This window comes from Canis lupus, chromosome 24, assembly GCF_048164855.1.
Source record: "Canis lupus baileyi chromosome 24, mCanLup2.hap1, whole genome shotgun sequence".
Taxonomy (NCBI): Eukaryota; Metazoa; Chordata; class Mammalia; order Carnivora; family Canidae; genus Canis; species Canis lupus.
Window position 1 is genome coordinate 7,064,362 of NC_132861.1, and position 23,281 is coordinate 7,087,642.

Genomic DNA, 23,281 nt, shown 5'->3' on the forward strand with positions numbered 1-23,281 from the left:
TTTATATAGCCTAATTTGGTACGGAAATACATTGAAATCTTGCAAAGGATGATTAAAATTATATAAAATATCTAATACCATTGTTTCTATGCTATTTCTTTGACTAGAAAACTTTTCTGAGATGAAGAGTGATCGAGCAGGAACAAAACTGTAAAAGAAATCAACTCAAGTCTCATACCCAAGGTAATTTCTCATCAACAAAATTAATTTCTAGTGACACACATGCAAAAAAAAAAATCTCACAGAAGTTAGAAGAGTTAAGTTCCTTCACAGTTCAAAATTAGAAAGGTCTAAACCAAAGTTTCTAATTCCAGATACATTTAATGGCTATTTTTAGACAATGTATTTCTGAGGATTCACTCTAAAAGAACACTGCCTACCTGCCTAATACATAATGAACTTGATACACAAACTGTCACATTCATCAGTTCAGACATCAGTGGAAATACATGCCGAAATAAGTAAAATACATTTATCTGCAGAGTCAAATAAGGAAAACAGTGAGATGCAGCACAGTAAAATGTAAGGACACATGGAATACACTGGTAGCACATGAAATCACTAAGCCTGCCCTTAGCCATGATATCTCTCAGTAATGTCTACCTTTTCTTACAGCCTGATAAGGAGACAGGCAGTCTTATAAACTGATTTTACTACCACTCTCAAGGCTATTTAAAAGTATTCTTTAAAGGTCCTATTTTAAAGTTAATCAGGCTGTTACACATTTTTACCTTCCTCTGGTAACAGATTTTATGTTTTATCAGCCTATTTTATCTCTGACAAAATATAACCAAAAAAAATCTAAGTTTATAAATTGTGATTGAAATGTCTCAAAATCTGTCTTGATTAGGAAAAAAAAAATCTTTAACTTTTTTACTTTTAAAGGAATTTCTTCTAAACTTCTGACACAGTTATATGTTAGTATATAGTATATCCTGGTATTTACATAGTTTGAGAACAAAACAGCCTTTTGATATGCTCCATTCATAACTCTATAAATAGCCAATAGATATTTACTAAAAAGACTCTAATGTAGAAGAAATAACTCTCAAAGCCTACTACTTTACAATTTAATCCCAATCGAAAAATGACTACTTACAATGCTCTATTGTTCTTGTCCCTTTATGAAAATTTAGTGGACATGCTACAAGTGGCAGCACCACTACAGTAACCACGTATAATCCATGGATACATGAATACTTTAGAAATTTAATGATATAACTTAACACCTAAAAAGTTCAAAATTTCAAAATTAAAGAGAGTTTCTAATGACACATGTGTGACCTTAACTATGGGCATCCTCCAATGCCTTTCAGGATCAAAATATGCCACAGAAGGGAGGCCCAATGGCATTTTCAGCCAAGCACAGCCTATTTAACAGAAGCAGGATTATAAAGTATACCCTGGAAGTAAAATTATCCAATAAAGAAATTATCCAATAAAGAAAACAAATATCAAAACAGCTCTATACAGAAGGCTGAAATAGTTATTTGGTACTCAGCCTTAACAGAAATTTTCTATTTTTAATTATTTTTTAAATAACCTGGCAATAAAATTGACTTTTCTTATTTCTTACTTTGTGTGTGTGCACAATTCTGAAAATGTTAGATATGTAGATTTGTATAACCCCACTACAATCAAGATACACATCAGTTCCATCACACCAAGAAAATCATTTATCCTATCCCTTTAGAGCTTTTTAAATCACATACTTCCAAATCCCATAATCTTGAATAACTTCTCATATCTTATTTTTCAATACAGATTTGACATTTCAAGAATGTCATATAAATCGAATCATATAGTATGGAACCCTCTGGGTTTGTCTTTCTGAGCTCAACATAATGCCTTTGAGACACATACAAGTAGCTGCACATGTCAGGAGTTTATTCCTCTAATTGCTGAATAGTATTCCATTTTATAAATGGATTACCACAGTCTGTGTACATATGATTTGTATCTAGTTAACAATTACTAATAGGACTGCTGTAAACATTCATATAAAGGCTTCTGTGTGAACACGGTTTTCATTCATTTCTCATAAATACAAACCTATGAGTAGAGAGCTGAATTGTAAGGTAAGTGTGTATGTTTAACTTTGTAATAAAAACTGCCAAACTGCCACAGTGGCTGTACCACTTGGCAATTCCACCACTAATATATTACAGTTGTTTCTCATCCTCCCCAGCACTTGGCACCATGAGTATTTTTTATTTTGGCCATTCTACAAAGTGTGTGGTTGTATCTTATACTAGTTTTAATAGACATTATCCTATTGATTAATAATGCTAAACATCTTTTCATGTGCTATTTTGACATCCTTATATCCTCTTTGATGAAGTGTCTGCTCAAGTTTGCCCATTTTTTTAAATTGGATTTTATGGTTTTTTTTACTATTTAAGGGATTTCTTTATATATTCTTGATATAACCTTTGCCAAATAGATTTTCTACCATCTTCCCTTAGCCTGTAACATCTTTTACAAACTAAAAAATTTTAACTTTGATGAAGTCAAAGTCAAATTTATCAATTTCGGTCTTCTATGTACATGATTTGATTGTCAGGTCTAAAATGACTTTGCTTAATGTAAATCACAATGATTCTCTCCTACATGTTTTCTTCTAAAAGGTCTATAGTTTTATATTTTACATTTAGAGTTAATTTTGAGTTAATTTTTTCAAGGTGGGAGGTTTAGGTCAAGAGCCATTTTTTTGGCATACAATCATCTTTCCTCCCTTAGACTGATTTTGCAACTTTGCCACAAATCAATTGTCCATATACGTGTAGGACTATTTCTAGACTCCGTTGCAGAGACATGTGTGTCTATCATCTTGCTGATATCACATACTGTATTCATTATTAGAGCTTTATAGTAAGTTTTAAAGCCCAGGCAAGTATGATTCCTTCAACTTTATTCTTCTTCAAAGGCATTTTAGCTATCCTCGTTACTTTATCTTTCCATATAAATTTTAGAATTACTTTGCGTATATCAACAAACAAATCTAACCAGGATTTAATTGGTATTGGGTTAAATCTACAGATCAACTCAATGAAATCTTTACTGTGTTGAGCCTTCCTATACATGAACACAATATATCTCATCATTTATTTAATACTTTCATTTCTTTCATCAGCAATTGCATATTTCAGCACACAGGTCCTTACATGTTTTGCACATTTATATTTTAAACATTTAAATTTCTGGAGCTTCTGTTAAAGGTATTTTTCATTTGGTTTCCTTCTATACTTTGTTAATGCACAAAAATAAAGTTTACTTTTGTGTAAGAAACTTGTCTCTTGCAAATTTCCTGAACTTACTAGAATTTTGTGTGTGTTAATTCTTAAGAATTTTTACATAGACAATCATGTCATCTGTAAAAGGAATAGTTCTATTTTTTCCTTTACAACCTGAATGACTTTTGATTCTCTATCTTGCCTTACTGCTATAGTTAGACCTTTGATTGGATCAGAACCACAAAGGTACAGCTCAGAGTTGAATTCATACATAATGTTATTGAGCTACTTCCCAAGTTCTTTCCTTTGTATGATTCTCTAATAATTTCTGATTGTGGGCTCTTCTTTTCATTTCTGCTATCAAAATGCTAGTGCTCCAGTTTCCTTACTGTGCTGAACACTTCTATAATGCTGCTCAAATCAAGGGCAAATCAGCAGTAAGAGAGAGATAAAACAAACCAATATATAGGCTTCTGGTTCTAAAAGCAAAAATCCTGAAATCCATGAGTCCATCCATTTTATCAAATAAAAAACTGAAAGGACTAATAAACCAAGAATTCTTCTAGGATCCAAAGAGAGGGGAGAAGAACAGGGCAAACTGATGCCCCCAAGAATGGCGAGATACAAAGCAAACTCTAGGGAATCATGGGTCATCAGAGCAGAGACACACAAGTGGAAATCACTGTGGCAGTGACCAGGTAGGGAAAATTGAACTGTAATGGAGACATGCTTTCAACCCCTCCAGTTATAGGTCCCTATATTTATAGTGCGATTTATTTCCAGGTGATTAACCAGGTTTTCATAATAAATATTGGAAAAATCCTCTCAGACTTACAAGGGAAAAGAAAAATGAACTTGAAATATACCAGAGCAATCTGTTAACAAGACCTGCCCTCAGGAGAAACTAGTTTACCAATCCTAACCTCCTGAGGTATTATAAGAGCCTAACTGACCTAGAGAAGGGAAATATCCAACTACAGTCAACTATAGTCATCTTCTCCCACCAAAGGGGGTTGAAAAAATCCTGAGAAACACTTGTAAAGTTCAGGGTCTAAAGGCAAGGCTGATTAAAAGACTAATACCTAATCATAGGGTTAAGGATGCTTTTTCTCCCTGACACCTCAGCACCACATTACTACAGGCCTATTTATAGCAATTCCTTTTACCAAGTACATAGTGTCTGACTATCAAGAAAAATATTATGCTGAGCCCTATGCTAAAGGCTCTAATGGATAAAAGAGACACCATAAAAGAACAAATGGACAATGTAAAAGCAGAGAGATGGAATTCCTAAGGAAGAAGCAAAGAGAAATGCTAGCAGTAAAAAATACAGTAAAAGAAATGAAGGGTGTGTTTGATGGAGTATTAATAGACTAAATATGGCTGAGGAAAGAATCTATAAACCAGAATATATATCAGCAGAATCCTCAAAAACCCAAAATCAAAGAGAACAAAAACTGGGGGAAAAAAAAAAAGAAAGGAAAAGAAAAGAAAAGAAAAAAAAGAAAAGAAAAGAAAAGAAAAGAAAAGAAAAGAGAAAAGAAAAGAAAAGAAAAGAAAAGAAAAGAAAAGAAAAGAAAAGAAAGAAAAGAAAAGAAAAGAAAAGAAAAGAAAAGAAAAGAAAAGAAAAGAAAAGAAAAGAAAAGAAAAAAGAAAACCAAGGACTGGGACAACTACAAAATAATAGGAATACCAGAAGGAGAAGCTAGAAAGGAATAGAAGAAATGTTAAAAAACAAAATAAAACAAAAAACACAGTGATTGAGAATCTCTCTCAAATTTTTGTCAGAAACCAAACCATAGATTCAGAAAGCTCAGAGAACACCAATCAAGATAAATGCCAAAATAAACTATACCTAGGTATATCATTTTCAAATTACAGAAAATCAAACATAACAATAAATTTCTAGAAGAAGCCAAAGGGAAAAAATACAATATCATAGTGGAAATAGGATAAGTATTACATCTGATTTTCCTCAGAAACTATGCAACTAAGAAGAGAATGGAGGGAAAATTTTTAAGTGGTGAGAAAAGAAAAATCCCAACTTCAAGGTCTCTACTCTGAAAAATTATCCTTTAAAAGTGAAGAAGAAATAAAGATATTCTTAGACAAAAATTGAGGAAATTTGCTGCTGGTAGACTGGCTTGAAAAAAAATTCTTAACAAAAATTCTTTAGAGAGAAGGAAAAAATACAGGTTAGAAACTTTGATCTAGGGACACCTGGGTGGCTAAGTGGTTGAGCATCTGCCTTTGGCTCTGGGCATGATCCCGGAGTCCCAGGATCGAGTCCCACATTGGCTCCCTACTGCTTGAAGCCTGCTTCTCTCTCCCTCTGCCTGTGTCTCTGCCTCTCTCTTGTGTCTCTCATGAATAAATAAAAAAATTTTTTAAAGAAACTTTGATCTACATAAAGAAAGCAAGAGCATGAAAGATAGAATAGTGAAGGTAAAATAAAATTTTTTTATATTTTAAATTGATCTAATACACAACAGTTTGTTCAAAATAATAACAGCAGCACTGTATTCATTATGTATGCTTATTCATTTTTCCATATATACATGCTTATGTATACTTATATATGAAATTAATGATAGCAAAAATACTAGGGACAAGAAGAAGGAATGATTATTTTGTTGTTATGAAGTACACACACTACCCATGAAGTAGTATGCTGCTGACAGTAGACTTTAGTAGCAAATTCTATGGCAACCATTAAAAAGGTTAAAACAGTTAAGTATAACTGATACACTAAGAAAGGAGAGAAAGTTGAATTATATAAAATGCTTACTTAAACTCAAAAAAGGCAGAAAAAGTAGAAGACAAAAATAGGAACAAAGAACAAGACAACAAATACAAAACAGTAACAAATATGGTAGATATTAATAAATAATCAATTTGAATGACAATGTCTAAATGCACCAATTCAAGACAGAAACTGTCAGAATAAAATGAAAAGCATAACCCACCTATATGTTGTCTATAAGAAACCCAGTTTAAATATAAAGACGTACAGATTAAAAGTAACTACAAAAAAATATATACCATGCTAACAATAATCAAAAAAAGTAAAAGTACCTACATTAATTTCACACAGGGTAGTCTTCAAAGCAAAGTTATCAGATATTAAGAAGGGCATTATATAATGATAAAGGAGTCAATTTTGCAGGAAGACGTAACATTTTGTAGAGTGTACGTGCCTAAAAAGAGCAAATTATGTGAGGCAAATACTGCTAAAACTTCAAGGAAAAACAGATGAATCTACTGTCACATTTGAAGACTTCAACACCCCTCTCTCAGAAATAGACAAATACAGCAGACAGAAAATAAGTTAGGACATAGCTAACTCAACAACACCAACAAATAACCGGAGATAATTGATATCTATACATGACTTCATCTGACAACAGATGAATACACATTTCTCTCAAGCTCACATGAAATATAAGCTAGATCACATTCAGGCCCAGAAACCACATCTTAGAAATCAATGCAACAAAAAGCTAGTTCATTGAAAAGATCAATAAAATTCATTAAGCCTCAAGCCATTCTAAGAAAAAAGAGAAACGACACAAAATACTAATTTCAGAAATGAAAGAAGAGATATAACTACAGATCCTATAGAATTTAAAGGATAAAAAGGAATACTAGAAATAATTCTATGCTCACAGATTTGATAACCTAGTGAAAAGAATGAGTTACCTAAAAGACAGCCTGCTAAAGCTCACACAAAAAGAAACAGACATTCTGAACAGACCTATACCTATTAAAGAAACTGACTCAATAATTAACAATTTTCCAGAACAGAAAGCACCAGGCTCAAATGGGTTCACTAGTGAATTCTACCACACTTTAAATGGGAAGAAATTATATCAATTATCTACAATGTCTTTCAGAGGGTTGAAGCAGAGTAATTACTTCCTAACTCATTTTTTGAACATCACTCTAATATTAAAACCAGACAAAAACATTATAAGAAAACTACATACCACTATCTCCAATGAACACAAATGCGAAAAACCTCAACATAATATTAGCAAAATGCATCCAAAAACGTGTAAAAAAATTATACACCACAACCAAGTGGGATTTATCCACAAGCATGTAAGGCGTGTTTAAGATTCAAAAATCAATTAATATAATCCATCATATCAAGAGGCTAAAAAAAGAAAAATGACATGCTCATATCCATAGATACATAAAAAGTATTTGACACAATTCAATAACCATTCATGGTAAAAACTCTTAGTAAACAAGGGGCTTTCTCAACTTTATAAAATCTATAAAAAACTTAAAGCTAGGGGCACCTGGGTGGCTCAGTTGATTAAGCATTGATCATGGGCTCAGGTTATGAACCAGGGGTCCTGGAATCAAGCACCGAGTCAAGTCAAGCTCCCCATTTAGCAGGGAACCTGCTTATCACTCTCCCTCTGCCCTTCTCCTTCCCCCGTGCTCATGCTCACTCTTCTCGTTCTCTCTCTCAACACTAGGGAGACTTAGTATTATAATCACTTTTCATTAGAAAATCTGGGCTTCTGAAAGTGAAGAGTCCAGCATATGGCAATAGTTCTTCTAAAAGTAAATAATATTTATTTTAGTTTTAGACTCTATGGTTATCATAAAATCAAAATGAATGAAGCATTTCTTTCTTACTTTCAAAAGGAACATAAAGACAGAAAAGTTAAATGAATGCTATTTTATGTGAAAAATAGCAAGATTATGACAAGATTGAAGTATCGAAGGAGAAAGGATATGGATATATAAAATAGAGGAAAATTAAGGCAATGAATTCACTAAAGTTGTGCTCATGGTTGCTGAGATTTCTGCAACAAATAATGTGCAGTTACCCCTTTGATGAACCAACTATATTGAACTTTGGAAGGGCAGCAAAGATAAGCAAAAGCTTTGTCTTTTACAGAGCAAAATTATCTGCTGTAAACTGAAATAGCACAAAGCAATATAGCATTAAAAATGGATTTCACTACATTTAAAGGAAACTTTTTTGTAAGAATTATTGTAAAAAGCAATCACTCAATGTACAAAACACTTTAAAATGAACTATAAGACACCAGTTTATTTGAAAACTCAATGAATCCTAAGTCATAATTCTAGAATAAAACAAAATATCCATTCTTCTTGACAGCTGACAAATTAATTAAATTGCTAACTCCATGGAGTATAAAGGACTTGCCTGACAAGAGGAAGCTATCTGAACATATAGTTTCCTTATGTTTCAGGTAGGATACTTAATGTATTTTATTTTTTACTTCTTAAAAACTACTTTTCACAGTAAATTCAATATAAATTCCATTTTAGTTTAGTTAAATCTCACTAAATAAAATATTAATTGCTTTTTTCTCCTCTAATAGTAGTAATACATATATGTCAAATATACATCTTGTGTCTGTTTTACTTCAAATAATTTAGTAAAATAAAAAAGGTAAACTAGCAAATATATATATTAAGAATTGACACATATACACCCTTTCTGAAAAAAATATAAAGGGATCTAATTCGATAGTTATATATTTAAAAATAAATACTTTTGGAAACCAAAATATTATATTCTACATATATTAATAATAACCTTCACAAGAGACACAATCATTATAAACAGATACTGATTTCACTTCTTTTGCCTACTGGAGTCAATCATGTACATTTTTTTGTTAGTTGGGTTAAAACAATGTAATAAAATTTTGACACTGTATGTATAATAGGTAACTTTTCCTGAACTTACAATCAGAAAACATGATTGGACAAAGGATTCTTAAGTTGCTTCAAAATGTTAAGGGAAAATCTGCTTTAGGTAAGCACTGAAATACTGAAATTTCCAGGCAATTTTGTTGGTTTACATATTACAGTAGTGCTAATCAGGACTTTACAATGAGGTTTTTATTTAATGGAACTGCTTCATTATTAAGGAGGTTATAAAATTCAAGATAATCATTAGAATAACTGATGGGCAAAATATATTTTAAGAAAAAAAATCTTTGGGTCCCCTGGGAGGCTCAGTCGGTTAAGTGTCCGACTCCTGATTTAAGCTCAGATCACGATCTCAGGGTCCTAAGATCCAACGCTGTGTCAGGCTCCAAACTGGGCTGGAGCCTGCTTGGGATTCTTGTCTCCCTTGCCCTTTGCCGTCCCTGTCCCTGTCTCTATTCCTCTCTCTCTCTAAAAAAATAAATAAAACTTTAAAAAACAAATTAAAAAAAAAATCTCCATTTAAGTTCACTAAACTAATTGCTGAGTCACAAACATTTAAATTACAAGAAGATTCTTAATGATAGTCACTGATATAAATTCCTTATGGGATTCTCTAAATTTTTTACATCTCACATTCCATCGAGCAGTCTACCAAACAATTTGTATCATAACTAAAAACAAAAAGAAGAGTTTCCTGAGAAAAATATTTATATACCTAAAAGAATTCATTTAAACTGCAACTTGAGATTGAATTTTGGTTTGTAAATTTTTTCAGAGTTAAAACAAAACTAAAAATAAATTTTAGTAATACAAAATTGTATCACATCTATAGGCTAATATTTACTGAGGAAAGAAAGAAAACACATTCAATGTCTACTATGTACCAGACACTATGGTAGATATTTTGCATATACTATCTAACTCACTTCACAGTCAGAAAAAGTTGGCATCATTAAAATCATTCCAAAGCTGGAAAAACTGATTCTCAGAGTTGTCCACCACAGTGGTTTTAGAGAGAGGGCTCTGAAGTCAGGCTTTCAGGATTAGGACCCTGGTTCTAGTCTACCACTTAACTCTTATGGCTTGAGGAAATTACTCAGTTTTTCTCTCCCTCATCAGCAGGAAGTATTAGATGAAATAATACAGTTACAGAGACTGGCACATAGTAGTATTCAGTAAATGCCATGTAGTACCACTACTACTACACACCCTCAAACATCCCCATTACCTAAGTTCAGATAGTATATAACAGAACATTGGTATGAGTCTTAATCTGTGACACAAAAAATGTCCAGCTCATTGCATCACACTGTCTCTAATGAGAATTTCTTGCTTAGTGTATTTTCAACTGTTTGATATATAAAAGCCTAATTATATCTTGCACCAGAAAACATTTTTTTTTTCAAAGCAAATTCTTCCCATGTCATACAAGGAAGGTTTGTTTTATATCACCTGAAGAATTTAATAACATATGTTCTGAAAAAAAGGAGGGTGGACCAAAGGAGAAACATATGTATGTCATTCATAATTTATCTGATCATCCAAATCAAAGAAAAAGGAAATTTCTAATTTACTGAGTCATTCTGAGATACAAAATACAGAAAATATAATTATTTCAAGATTGGAGGTATACTTCTTGAAATAATTTATTCATCATTTGTTCATTCTTTTTAGTCATTAACTATTTATTCAATGTCTAATGAAAGACAATTTGTTTAGTTCTTGCTTGCAATATTCACTGGACCAAGACTGATGAGTGCAATACAAAATAGTATTAGTTCCTGAGGAATGACAAAATATCCAAAAAGCTTTGATCACCTGGCAGAATTGCTCAAGGTGATCACAGCGCTTGAGAATCATTATGAATGAATGAAATCACAATGGTAACTACATATTAGCCTGAGTTACCATTGTGATTACTTATCAAAAACAGGTAACATCCAAACTGTTTGTGTTGCCACAAGTTATTAACTCAGTTCGATAATATTTATCTACTCATTTTATTGCTTTTTTTTTGTGCCATGATAAAAGCTAAAACTACACATTAAAGAAAGATGATAAAAAGTGTTATCCCTAGAGATTTAAGTACTAATGGGCAGCTACCCAAAATCCAAAAACCAGCTAAAGAAAAGTCATCTTAAGCCCTTCCAGGATTTCTTTGACTAGGTGTTGGCTTCAGAACTTGAGTTAACACATCCTCCATTTTAATCCACTATATCTAGAAAATGGGTAGTTCAAAACTAGTTTTCATCACTACAACTGAAGTTCAAAATATAAGCCCTAATTAATTACTTAAGTCTCTACTGTAAATACTATCACCTACAGAAAGAAGTTTAAATATAAGGTAATATATAAGCCCATATTATAACAATCGATTTCCAAGATTAATGATATATAATTTTTTAAATATAAAACCGTAGTATTAGAGATACTCTTGTTGGTCATCCAGCCCATTGTCATCATGATAACAAATGCCAGCATGTACTGAGTCCTTACTATATTGATCTATGTATTTTACCATGGTTAAGCTAAATAATTCAATGTGCTACTATTACTGTAATTTTATAATGGTGGAATCTAAAGCACAAAATTGTTAACATATTCAAAAGTACACTAATAATACAGTAAACCTGAAATTTGACCCAAGTCTATCTAACTTAAAAGTCCACACATATAACAACCATAATACATAGCCTTCATGATAGAACAATGCCACATAAATTCTGCACAAAGCCTATTTTTAAAGGCTCCAGAAAATTAGATTATTCCTTGAATGAATTATTTTAATACTAAGCCCCCTCTATAGAGTAAAAATCATCAAGATTTATAAGGATAGTGTAATAGTGCCACCACAGAAACAATAAAAAGTTTTATAAAAAAGGACTACGAGTGGAAGAAAGAACACGGAAACTAAATGCTTCAGCTTGAAACACAGAAGACAGAGAAATAACTGATTTTATAGCTTAGCTCAATTTCTCCAAAAATTAAAAATTAGATAATATTATAATTGTTGGCATATGGTTATTATGTAAACAGATTTTCAAAAAAAGAATATATGTAATTTTCTCTGGAAATTTAAAACTTCAAATAGATTCTCATTTATCTAGAACAATTTAATAATAACTGAAAATAAGATGAGACATCCAAGGTCTCATTCATCTATATGAATTTATGATATAGCCAGAAAACAAAAAACCCTATTGACCCCTGCCCTACAGCTAAGGATCTAGGTTTTTCAAGTAGATGGAGAAGTTCCATTTAACTACTTGGTTTTAACATTTTAAAAGCCAAAAGACTATGTCACTGAAGCACACACTTATCTGTGATGGCCCCCTTCAAATTTTAAATAACAAAGACTGTATTACTAGTAGATACAACTGTCCACAAAACACCCAATCTCAGACATTAAGAGCTCTGACACAATTACGGCAAAAGTATTAAATAAGAATTCAAAATAGCACATAATTGAATTGCAGGGTAGTTTGGAATTGGATATGTATTATTCTTAGCGTCGTGATACTTATTTATATGTTTTCTGTTGGATTTAAACTAAGAACATATATATCACTGCAAATTTGAAGTTATTTATTACAGAGAAAAATTTAGATGATATAGAACTAAAACAAAATGAAAATAGAATGCTCACCCCTTACATTATCTTCTATATCCACGATGAAATAAATACAATTTAAATACCAAAATGTAAACATTAAAATGAGTTTTGAAGACAAGCAATGAAAAAAAAAAAAAAAAAAAAAAACATGTGCCTTGGATGAATGGACCAGATAACCTGCTAAAATATGATTTTAGCACTAAGATTTTATAATGGCTATTCATGTAGGTATAAGTTATTATGATGGTTTTAATTAAAACATTTGCAAACTACATAACCTTTCTAATTTTTCTTCACAAAGCAACAAATTCCATTTCAGGTTAAAATAATTATGGACAATATTAATTCATAAGGAATATTTAAATTACACATGGGAGTTTTCTATGGACTACCTCATCTCCAACTACTTTTCATAGATCTTACTAAGTTTTTAATTACTGATTACAATGTATATAGGTTCACTTTGATGATAAAGAGCAAAACATTTTGAATTTAAGTCCAGAACTGAAATTTAAAGTTTTATCTTTCCACTAGGCTGATATGCCTCCCAATGAAATTATTTAAGATCTTATAGCAAAGTAGTACCACATTAGGGCAGGATCTCAAGATACCTTTTTACTTCAAGACTCCAACCTTTACACTGATATAAAAGAAAGCATGACCCATGTATTGGTCATATTTATATTCATATTTAAACTGTACATAAATATGGTCTCAATACAGGGATAATATTATTAGAATTAAAATAGAATTTTGTTAATAGCTTATTTAATAATGTAAGAAAATCATGTTACATTTCAATGGACTTAAAATTTTTCCCATATTTGCTTTATTCACTAGGTTTTCCAACAATTCAAAATTGGATGACCCATAAAAAACTTCATGTATATGTGTATATACTAGTGAAGCGCTCCTATACTGCTTCTGGAGTAAAAATGAATGTTTACCTATAGATTTTTCTCTTTAAATTCTCTAACATAGCAATGTACACAGTAAAAAGATAAAAAGATAAAACTTACATTTAACTTATGTAAATGATTCTAAGATATAAAATTGTATCAGCATTTGATACATGAGGTCTGTTTTAATAAAAACGAAGGAAGCTACAGATTTGTATGTGACATCGACCTAATGAGAAAATAACTAAATTTTTATATATACATGGATATCCCATGGGGTAGATTGCATTCTCATATATGAACTGTATATAAAAGAGAGCTAATATAAATTAAAATTATGCTTGTCTTTGATAACAGAATTTTAAAATACTAATATATAATATATAAACTATGTAAATGTTATCAACTACTGTTCTTCAGAATAAACTTTACCCTAGTAATTTTGTTTAAGCTGACAGGATTTCATGGATGATCCAAACCATAACCATTTCCAAAGGATAAGACTGGGACTAAATTTTTCCTCAATTTGTATAATAATCCCTATGCAACATCTGGTAAGAAGTTTTGATTTATTTTCAAGGAAGTCATTCCTTAATGATTATAAGTATCAGGTTTTAATATCATATAAATAGATATATGCCTTAGTCCTAAAGAAACTTTTATTAGTACTTCAGGGACAAAAACCAAATATTATAAAACATTTAGACAGCATCAACTATGCCAGGCATAATGTAAGTGTGTAGAAATTACAAGAAATTACACATTTTAAAAAAAACTTACCAGACAGTTGTTTCCACTTGACTGTCATTGAGCTGCCTATTGTCCAGTTGGGCAAAGAGTGGAAAAAGCACTTGAATCCCTCCAATTGAATGAATTGCACTATGAATTGAATGTGTTACTATAGCTTTCACATCCTATGTTCAAAAACAAAAATGTTTATTAAATTCCTGAAGCATAAAGTTATCATTATTTCCTTGTTCCAAATAACTTTGTAAAAAATCTTAAAAAACAGACATCTTTAAAGCCCTCAATTATAAAATTTTTGATTCACATATAAAATAAAAACTTGATTATCTCTGTAAATCACTTTTAAATTGGCATTTTAAATTGAGATTTTAATACTGAAAATATGAAGCTATAAATCAAAAACAATTTAGAATAAGAAATACTATTAGCAGATTTAAAGACATTCAAGTAATTTTTATATGGGGGTGTAATAGTAGTACATTCTTAAAGCAAGGTTTTTTTTTGTATCTAACAACTAACTATCTGTTCAGCTAGTCAACTGGTTTTATTTCAAAGGATATAGAACAGATAAGATAACAGAGCTGTCAGAATCCTTTTTAAGGAGACTAGTCCAGGGTAATGTATACTGCCAAAAAATAAAAATAAAAAAATAAGGGAGAAGGCAAAAATGTCACAGTACTAGAAAACAAAAAAAGAACTAGCAACTATAGAGCTATAGATTAGCTATGTTTAACGTTAATGCTCAATGAGAATATAAAACTAAGCTACTAATCACCTACCTGGAGCATTAGAGCATGTGGGGAATGCACAAAAATTGATGCATTTTCCTTTGGTGAGGATTCCAAGCACAGCTGAGCATCGGTGGCCTTAGCGTTATATGTAAATGCAATACTACTTGCAAGTTTCCCATCATACAGCACCTGTTTATGATGTTCTGCCAAATGAATGTCACTCTCAGATTTAAATTTGAAGGTACTCTGAAAAAATAAAACTAAATTAAATTCTCATTTAAAGACAACCTAATAAAACTCTCAAGTCTTAAAGCATAGAAATATTTAAGATAATAAACAATTTGTTTTGACCCTTTCAAGTGTCAGGCATTAGTCAGTGGTATTACATTATTTTGTTTTCTCACTTCAGTTCTATGAGTTAAAATTTTACTTATCATGTTAATAAACACACTTGGATCTTCATATCTTTGTTTTTATTGCATTTTTGATTATTTATAAAATATTTTATTAGAAAAAAATATAAAGCCAGATGTTATTAAATTTCTGGTAAAAAGATTTTGATTTAATGCCTAGGAACATTAATTTTTCTTGTTTAGACATTCAAAAGTATTTACATAAGTAAACAGTGCCTGGTACATGAATTACTTATATAGAAAAATGATTATCATTTAAGACTATGAAAAATATTTTTATGCAAAAAGATTTATGTCTCTACCATAAAAAGTATATCAACATATTGAGTAACAATACTATCCACAAAAGTATCAGAAAGTCATATTAAATCCAAAAGAAAAGTTCATTAAAACATATCACCCTTTTATACAGAGAAATAACAAAGATGTAGTAGCTGTAATAAGAAAGATATTGTTAGAAATGGTTGAAACTTCTGATAAAGACAAATAATATTTAACTTTTGCAACAATCACATGATATTATTATTATTATTATTTTCAATTTATAACTATGAAAACCAAATGTTAATGAAATTAAGATCTGGAAGGGATAATGCGAGGACATAATGCCATGTCTTTTGCTCAGAGTATTAATGGATTAATGGTGAAGTAATCTGGATTATAATCCAGGCTCTACCTCTAATTATCTCTAGGCCTTTATTTAGTGTCAAAGAAATCATTTAACTAATGTGGCTCCTTTTCCTTACTCTGATGTTACAGTAAGATTAAACCAAATGTTCCAAACTCAGATTTTTACAGAAGGCAAAAAGATATATGTATAAATTAAGCAGGCCTCATGGAGATTTCGTAAGACTAGATAGTGCATGTCCTGTCTCAAGGTATCCCTCAATGTTCTGCTCAAGTCAATTAATGCACCATGTTGCCAGTTCTTCAATACTTTCCAAAGAAACATGAACTCGGGACTTCCTTAAAAAAAAATCACATAATTTGTAATTTAATGTAAATATTTAAAAACCAAACATGGCAGGCCAAATTTAGCCCATTTTCTGCTTTTAAACTAGTATCCAGAGAGCCTTCCTTCCTTGAACCTGGACACAAACCATTGATCGGCCATGTATCAAATACAAGAGCAACATGAATAAATGAAAATTTGTATTTGGTGATCCCTGGGTGGTGCAGCGGTTTAGCGCCTGCCTTTGGCCCAGGGCGCGATCCTGGAGACCCAGGATCGAATCCCACGTCGGGCTCCCGGTGCATGGAGCTTGCTTCTCCCTCTGCCTGTGTCTCTGCCTCTCTCTTTCTCTCTGTGTGACTATCATAAATAAATAAAAAAAAATTTTTAAAAAAATTTGTATTTATGTGACTATGGATGCCACTTTCTGTCTTCCAAATGTAAGCACATTTACATATTTTTATGTAAGAAAAAAGCTGACAAAATTACAGTACTTTGGATCAGATTTTGCTTCCTCTTCTCAATTAAATGGAATGTAGAACTTTATCTGCCACCTCAGATTTTCAAAATTTTTGAGTTTATATAACTAAAAAATTCACACTGTCCAATCTTGAGGTAACAGCTGGGCTTAAAACATGTTCTAATTTAAAAATAAAGATTATATTTCAGTCACTCTTGCACTAGAAAATAGGTGACAATTACAATAAAAAATAAATTTTTAAAAAGTTATATCTGAATGAAATTATAAGTTAACTATTAGGTAGCAATATTAGCAACATAAAACTAATTTGCCTTCATTGGTTGCCTTGGTGTTATAAAATAAACATTTTAGTATGTATTTCAGTAGGATTATACATGTTCAGAATGTTTAATATTTATTTTCTAATCCAATCATTTTAAAATAAAATTTGACAAATATACTAGATTTTTTACTTATATTGCAAAGCACTGATCAAAAGTAGATTTAATTACTTTAGAGGAATAAAATATATGAGTTAGTTTATAGAAATAAAAGTATTTAATTGAGGGAGTTTGGGAGAAGAGTATATATGACATTACACTGGAAAAGCCAAATGAGGAAGACCCAGACCAAATAAGGAAGAGGGGAGTCAAGGAGTTGGATGACCCAAGAGCAAGCTGGAGTTGAATCAAGTAGAGTAGTGGCGCTTCCTTATGTTGATGATATTATATGTAGGAAAGCAATGTGTAAATGATGGGAACAGCAACTGGAGAAAGTGGAACATATGCTCTAGCTAGTAGAGCTACCTTTTATTCAGGTTTTTTTTTTTTTCTTTTTAATTTGACAAAAACAAAGGCAACAAAAGCAAAAATAAACCAGCAAGACTACATCAAACTAAACAATTTCCACACAGCAAAGCAAACCACCAACAAAATGATAAAGCAAGCTATCAAATAGAAAATACCTGCAAATCATATACCTGGCAAGGGATTAATATCCAAAATATATAAAGAACTCAACAAGTCAACAACAACAACAAAAAAAAAACTGATTAAAAAATGGGCAGAGAAACTGAATAGATATTTTTCAATAAAAGACATACAGATGGCCAAATGGCACATGAAAAAATGCTCAGTATCATGAATTAGGGAAATGTAAATCAAAACCACAATGAGCTACCACTACACACCTGTTAGAATGGCTATTACCAAAAAAAAAAAAAAAAAAAGATATAACAAGTGTTGTCAGATATGTGGAGGAAAGATAATCTTTCTGTACTGTTAATGGGAATAGAAATGCAGCAACTATGGAAAACAGTATGACATGTTCCCAAAAACTTAAATACAGGGGCACCTGATGGCTGAGTGGGATGTGAGTCTGACTCTTGATTTTGGTTCAAGTCATGGTCTCAGGGTCTGAAATTAAGCCCCACATTGGGCTCCATGCTCAGCATAGAGTCTGCTTAGGATTCTTTCCCTCTCTCTTATCCTATGTCCTTCCCCCACTCATGCATACGCACACTCTCTCTCAAATAAATTTTTGAAAACTTGAAAAAATTATGTAAAAAAACTTAAAACTAGAACCATATGATCTAGCAATAGCAATTCCACTTCTAGATATTTATCCCAAAAACCATCAAGATTTACTTGAAAAGATATATATACCTCCTATGTTCACTGCAGCGTTATTTACAACAGCTAAGACATGGAAGCAACCTAAGTGTCCACAGATGTAGAAATGGATAAAGAAAATGTGATACACATATATGTATACAATGGGATGTTATTCAGCCATAAAAAAGAATGAAATCATGCACTTGCAACAACATACAGACCTTGAGGGCATTATGTTAGGTGAAGTAACTCAGAGAAAAATACTATATGACCTTACATATATGTTGAACCTCAAACACAGAAATTATGGTCAGAGGTGGAGGGTGGGGGTAGATAAAATGGGTGAACGTGGTCAATGAGTATAAACTTCTATTTATAAGATGAATAAATTTTGAAAATGCAATATACAAAATGTTGATTATAGTTAATAATACTTTATATTTGGAAATTGCTAAGAGAGTAGATTTAAAAGTTCTCAGTACAACACTAAAAATTATGGCTATGTGAAGTGATGGATGTGTCAATTAACCTTATGGTGGTAATATATACATATATACAATATATACAATATATACATATATCAAATCATATGTTGTATGTTTTAAACTAATATATGTTATGTGTCAATTACATCTCAGGAAAACTTGAAAATAAAGCTTTGAAATTTAAAAAAGTAAAATACTGTATTGTTAGTTTTATATAGTGCAATAAATAGTTAACAACATTAGGTTCAAAATGACTTAGACTTAAGTCTGAATCCCAGCTCTATCACTGACTAGATGTGTATCCATCCACAAGTTATTTACCTCTCCTATGGTATAGATCTAACAAATAAAATAGTAAGCAGAGCACTCTGAACAATACATGGACCTTTAAAAAAAAGCAACCGAAAATGGTAACTGTTATTACTGTGTCCTTTTCTACTTAGTATTATACAAATATTTCTCTATCTTCAATATTTTTTCATAAATATCACTCATAAAACATTTACCATAAATTTTATGTAATGGTATATTGCGCTTAAGACCGTGAACATTCAGATATCTGTAACATAGTTGGTTAATGAGGCAAAGCCTCAATGAGTAGAACCCTAATAACCCAAACTGGAATTACTTAATGTAAATATGAGAAAATGTTCCAGAACACTGCTAAACTCAACTAAATTAAATTTATCTAATTGCTACAAGAGGAGAGGATTTGTTATTTTCTAATACTAATATCTAAAAACTTCACCAATATCAAGAATATAGCCATTTTCCATTGAAATTATCTAAGAATGACATACATATGGCAATACTTATTGTTCTTCTCAGTATCATTATGTGACAAGAGTTGCTGATTTTAATAGGTAATAATATTGCAACATTCCATGAATTCTATTTCCTGATGTATAAGAGAGCATTGCTACCTGTACTGTGTAGAATTTTCACTTCAAAATGAATAATCCATCTGGAATTCATCAAAATTAATTCACTCTAATATCTACATTTCCAAACTTCTCTAGGAAAATACATAAATAGCATCAATCCATTCTCCTGCTACAGTTTTTTTTTAAATAATACCAAATTACTGGAAAATCAAAATTCACTATTTTGATATTCAAAAGTCTTCAAAAACTTGGTTTCAGCCTATCATTATCATCTTCACATTCAACCATAAACTACGCAGCCTACTCTGTATTCTACTATGAAGCTACAACTGATGTGGACTAATCCATAGACACATCCTACTCTCCCTTGCTTCTATCCCTGTAATCATGCCCTCTCTCTCACATTCTATCATCATGTCCTGTTCATCCTCTGAAATTAATGTGTTTTTCAAGAACCTTAAAAAATTTCTTATTCGATGAAGAGTTCCTAAAGCTTTTGTAGCTGAAATTAATCACAAAATTTTAGTAGTATTTGCATTATATTTCCTTTCTGATATACATACTGACTTTTAAGTATAAACATTTACATCTATAATTATTCTCATAAAGAGTGCGTAAGCTTGATCATTTTTAATCTTTAGAGCTTAGAACACTTCCTTGAATATAATAAATATTTGATATACCTTATGAACAAGCTTAAAGAAAACAATATAGTCACAAACATGCCAACAAATGACATACGAATCAACACAGAAAATTCTGATACATAAAGTCAGTACTTCAACACAGTAGATAATTGTTCACCCAATCAAATCTTTTAAAAGATTTATCTATTTGAGAGAGCATGCGGGCATAATCTGTGTCAGGGGCAAAGGGAGAGAGAGACCTAGACTCCTCACTGAGCACAGAGCCTGAGCCATGAGGTTTGATCCCATGACCCTGAAATCATGACCTGAACTGAAGTAAGACACTTAACCGCTTGAGCCACCTAGGCATCCTCACCCAATCAAATCTTTAAAAATTATGATAATGGCATGTATAAAATTAGCACAAGTACCAAGTATCAGCACTATAGTAACTACAATATTTCAAATATTAAATAAAAGAAATGTATCACTGATATCAACCAATATCCAAAAGAAATATTTAACATAAGGATATTGAGAAACAGCTTATATCAAATTAAGCAATCATTTGCCAATATCAATTTTGTGTAATTCATTCTCCTAATATGAATAAATTTTTAACATGCATGCAGTTGCACAGAATGGATACTTTGATAGGCTAGAAATTTTAAAAATTAAACTGCGAAAGAAATCATTATAATATCATAAAAGATACACTTTGTAGAAATGATTTGGTTGGATACATGTATAAATAATTATCATCTAGTAATTCTATCTAGTAGAGTAAAACTCCAAAATTTCTATACCACTATTGCCATTCATTTGTATAATAATTACTAAGCACTTAAGGATGTGGACATAAACCTTTTCTCACTGGGCTAACACTCCAGTCTCAAACAACTACGTAACCTCTACTACCTCTAACATCTGCTTTCTGCTAGAGTTTATGAAGCCTCCCACTATAAATGTACAGCTCTATCCCCTGGCAAAGAATGCACAGGAAACCGTCAGGAAGACTTTTGTCCCTACCCCAACAGCTTGCTCCTGTTTCTGCACCCTGTTCCACATATTCTAGATATTTCAGCTGTCCTAAATTCTGATTTCAACCTCCTTAACTCAGCTGTCTCCAGAGCTGGAATATGTGGAAATATTTTTATAAGCCCTAGCCAGATATCAAGGATAAATGCCAACCTCATCTTAAATATATTCCTACTCTCAAGGATATCAGACCTGCAGTATGTGTATTGACAAAAGTTAAAAACCAGATGTTTTGTAATTTTGCCCATTTTTATAGTTCTATACAGTATTATGGCACATTCAGTACCAGTTACTCCAGAATGGACAAAATCAGAAATCTGGTTGAATGTTTTCTGAAATTAATTAATTAAGACAACACTTACTTCTGGTCTTTTTTATTTTAGCCATTCTGACTAAACGTATAAAGTGATATCTAATTGTGGTTTTTCTTTGCATTTCCCTGATGATTAGTGATGTGTCTGTTTTCATGTGTCTGTTGGCTATCTGTACGTCTTCTTTGAAAAAATATTCATGTGCTCTGCTCATTTTTCAATTGGATTGTCTTTTTGGTGTTGAGTTACATGAGTTCTTTATATATTTTGGATATTAACGTCTTATCAGATATGTCATTTGTGAAATTCTTCTCTCATTCAATAGAGTGCCTTTTCATTTTGTTGGTGATTTCCTTCACTGTGCAAAAACTTTCCATTTTGATGTAGTCCTAATAGTTTATTTTTGCTTTCATTTCCCTTGCCTTAGGAGATATCTAGAAAAATGTTGCTAAGGCCAGTCTGAGAAAATATTGCAGGTGTTCTCTTCAAGTATTTTTATGGATTTCAGGTCTCACATTTAGGTCTTTATTCCATTTTGAGTTTATATTCAGCCACTGTAGAAAACAGTATGGAGGGTCCTCAAAAAATTAAAGATAGAAATATCCCATGATCCAATAATTCCACTACTGAGTATCTACCCAAAGAAAATGAAAACACGAAGGGAAAACACGTATTTTTCCTACCAAAATAAACAACTCACTTATTCCTTATGAGTTTCAAAGTAATCTTAGAAGCTTCATGAGCCTAGCTAAACTGGTTTTTAAAGCTACCTTTTCTCTATGAAACACTTCTCAGTTCCTACAATCAGAATCCTTTTCCATGATCCCAGTGGACTTACTGTTCTCAGATAACATGATATAAATTCAATCAACTTGACTTTTTAGCTTTTTGTATGTTTTTCTCCTTACTTGGTTATAAGTTCCTTAAAGGTAATTTATAGCTTTGCATGCTCCATAATGCCTGTGATAGTGTTCCATGCATAGAAATGCCTTAACAAATATTCTCTGAATTTTAAATTTGTTTGAGGAAATTCACCCAAACAGAATCATTTCAGGTTTTCCTCTAGTCATTTTAAAGCTACTTTTTATTGACTTTTCCTTATTCAGGGGAAATTCAGAATTTAGAATAAAATTATCCATTCCGCTTTTTAATATTTTGGCATTTTTATTTTCCAATCTTTTTTTGACAGTATACACCCACTTCATATTTAATTACTTGCACTTTAAGATTAAAAATATACTACCTTATTTCTTCCTTGATTTTGGTCTTCTTTTTGTATTCATTTCAATCTTAAAACTTTTGCTTTCTATTGCCAAACCTACCACTCTTCACTTTTTATTTCTTTAAATATCTGTTTGTTTGTTTTTTGTTTTGGCTCTCTTTTGCTTCTTTTTTCTTTTTTGAGCCCTTTCCTTGTTACATATATAAAAAAGTTGGTTGCTTTGAGAAATACATCATCCATTAAGCATGAATATGAAATCACCAATGTTCTTTACCACACATTTAACTTAGGAAAAAAAAGTCTTTTTTGGGCTGAAAAGTCTTATACCAATAATTATAATATAATTCATTC

General features: G+C 31.4%; 1 protein-coding gene across 12 annotated transcripts in view; it reads right to left on the reverse strand.

Moving 5' to 3' along the window:
- The window catches only part of NBEA (neurobeachin), a 674,173-nt gene that overhangs the window by 538,096 nt on the left and 112,796 nt on the right, over positions 1 to 23,281 (reverse strand). For all 12 annotated transcript variants that reach the window (XM_072795453.1, XM_072795459.1, XM_072795454.1 and 9 more), the window contains 2 exons: positions 14,975 to 15,172; positions 14,229 to 14,362 (listed from right to left, as the gene is read on the reverse strand). In XM_072795453.1, the coding sequence (XP_072651554.1) occupies positions 14,229 to 14,362; positions 14,975 to 15,172 (332 nt within the window). Of the gene's footprint in view, positions 1 to 14,228; positions 14,363 to 14,974; positions 15,173 to 23,281 lie in introns of those variants that run through there.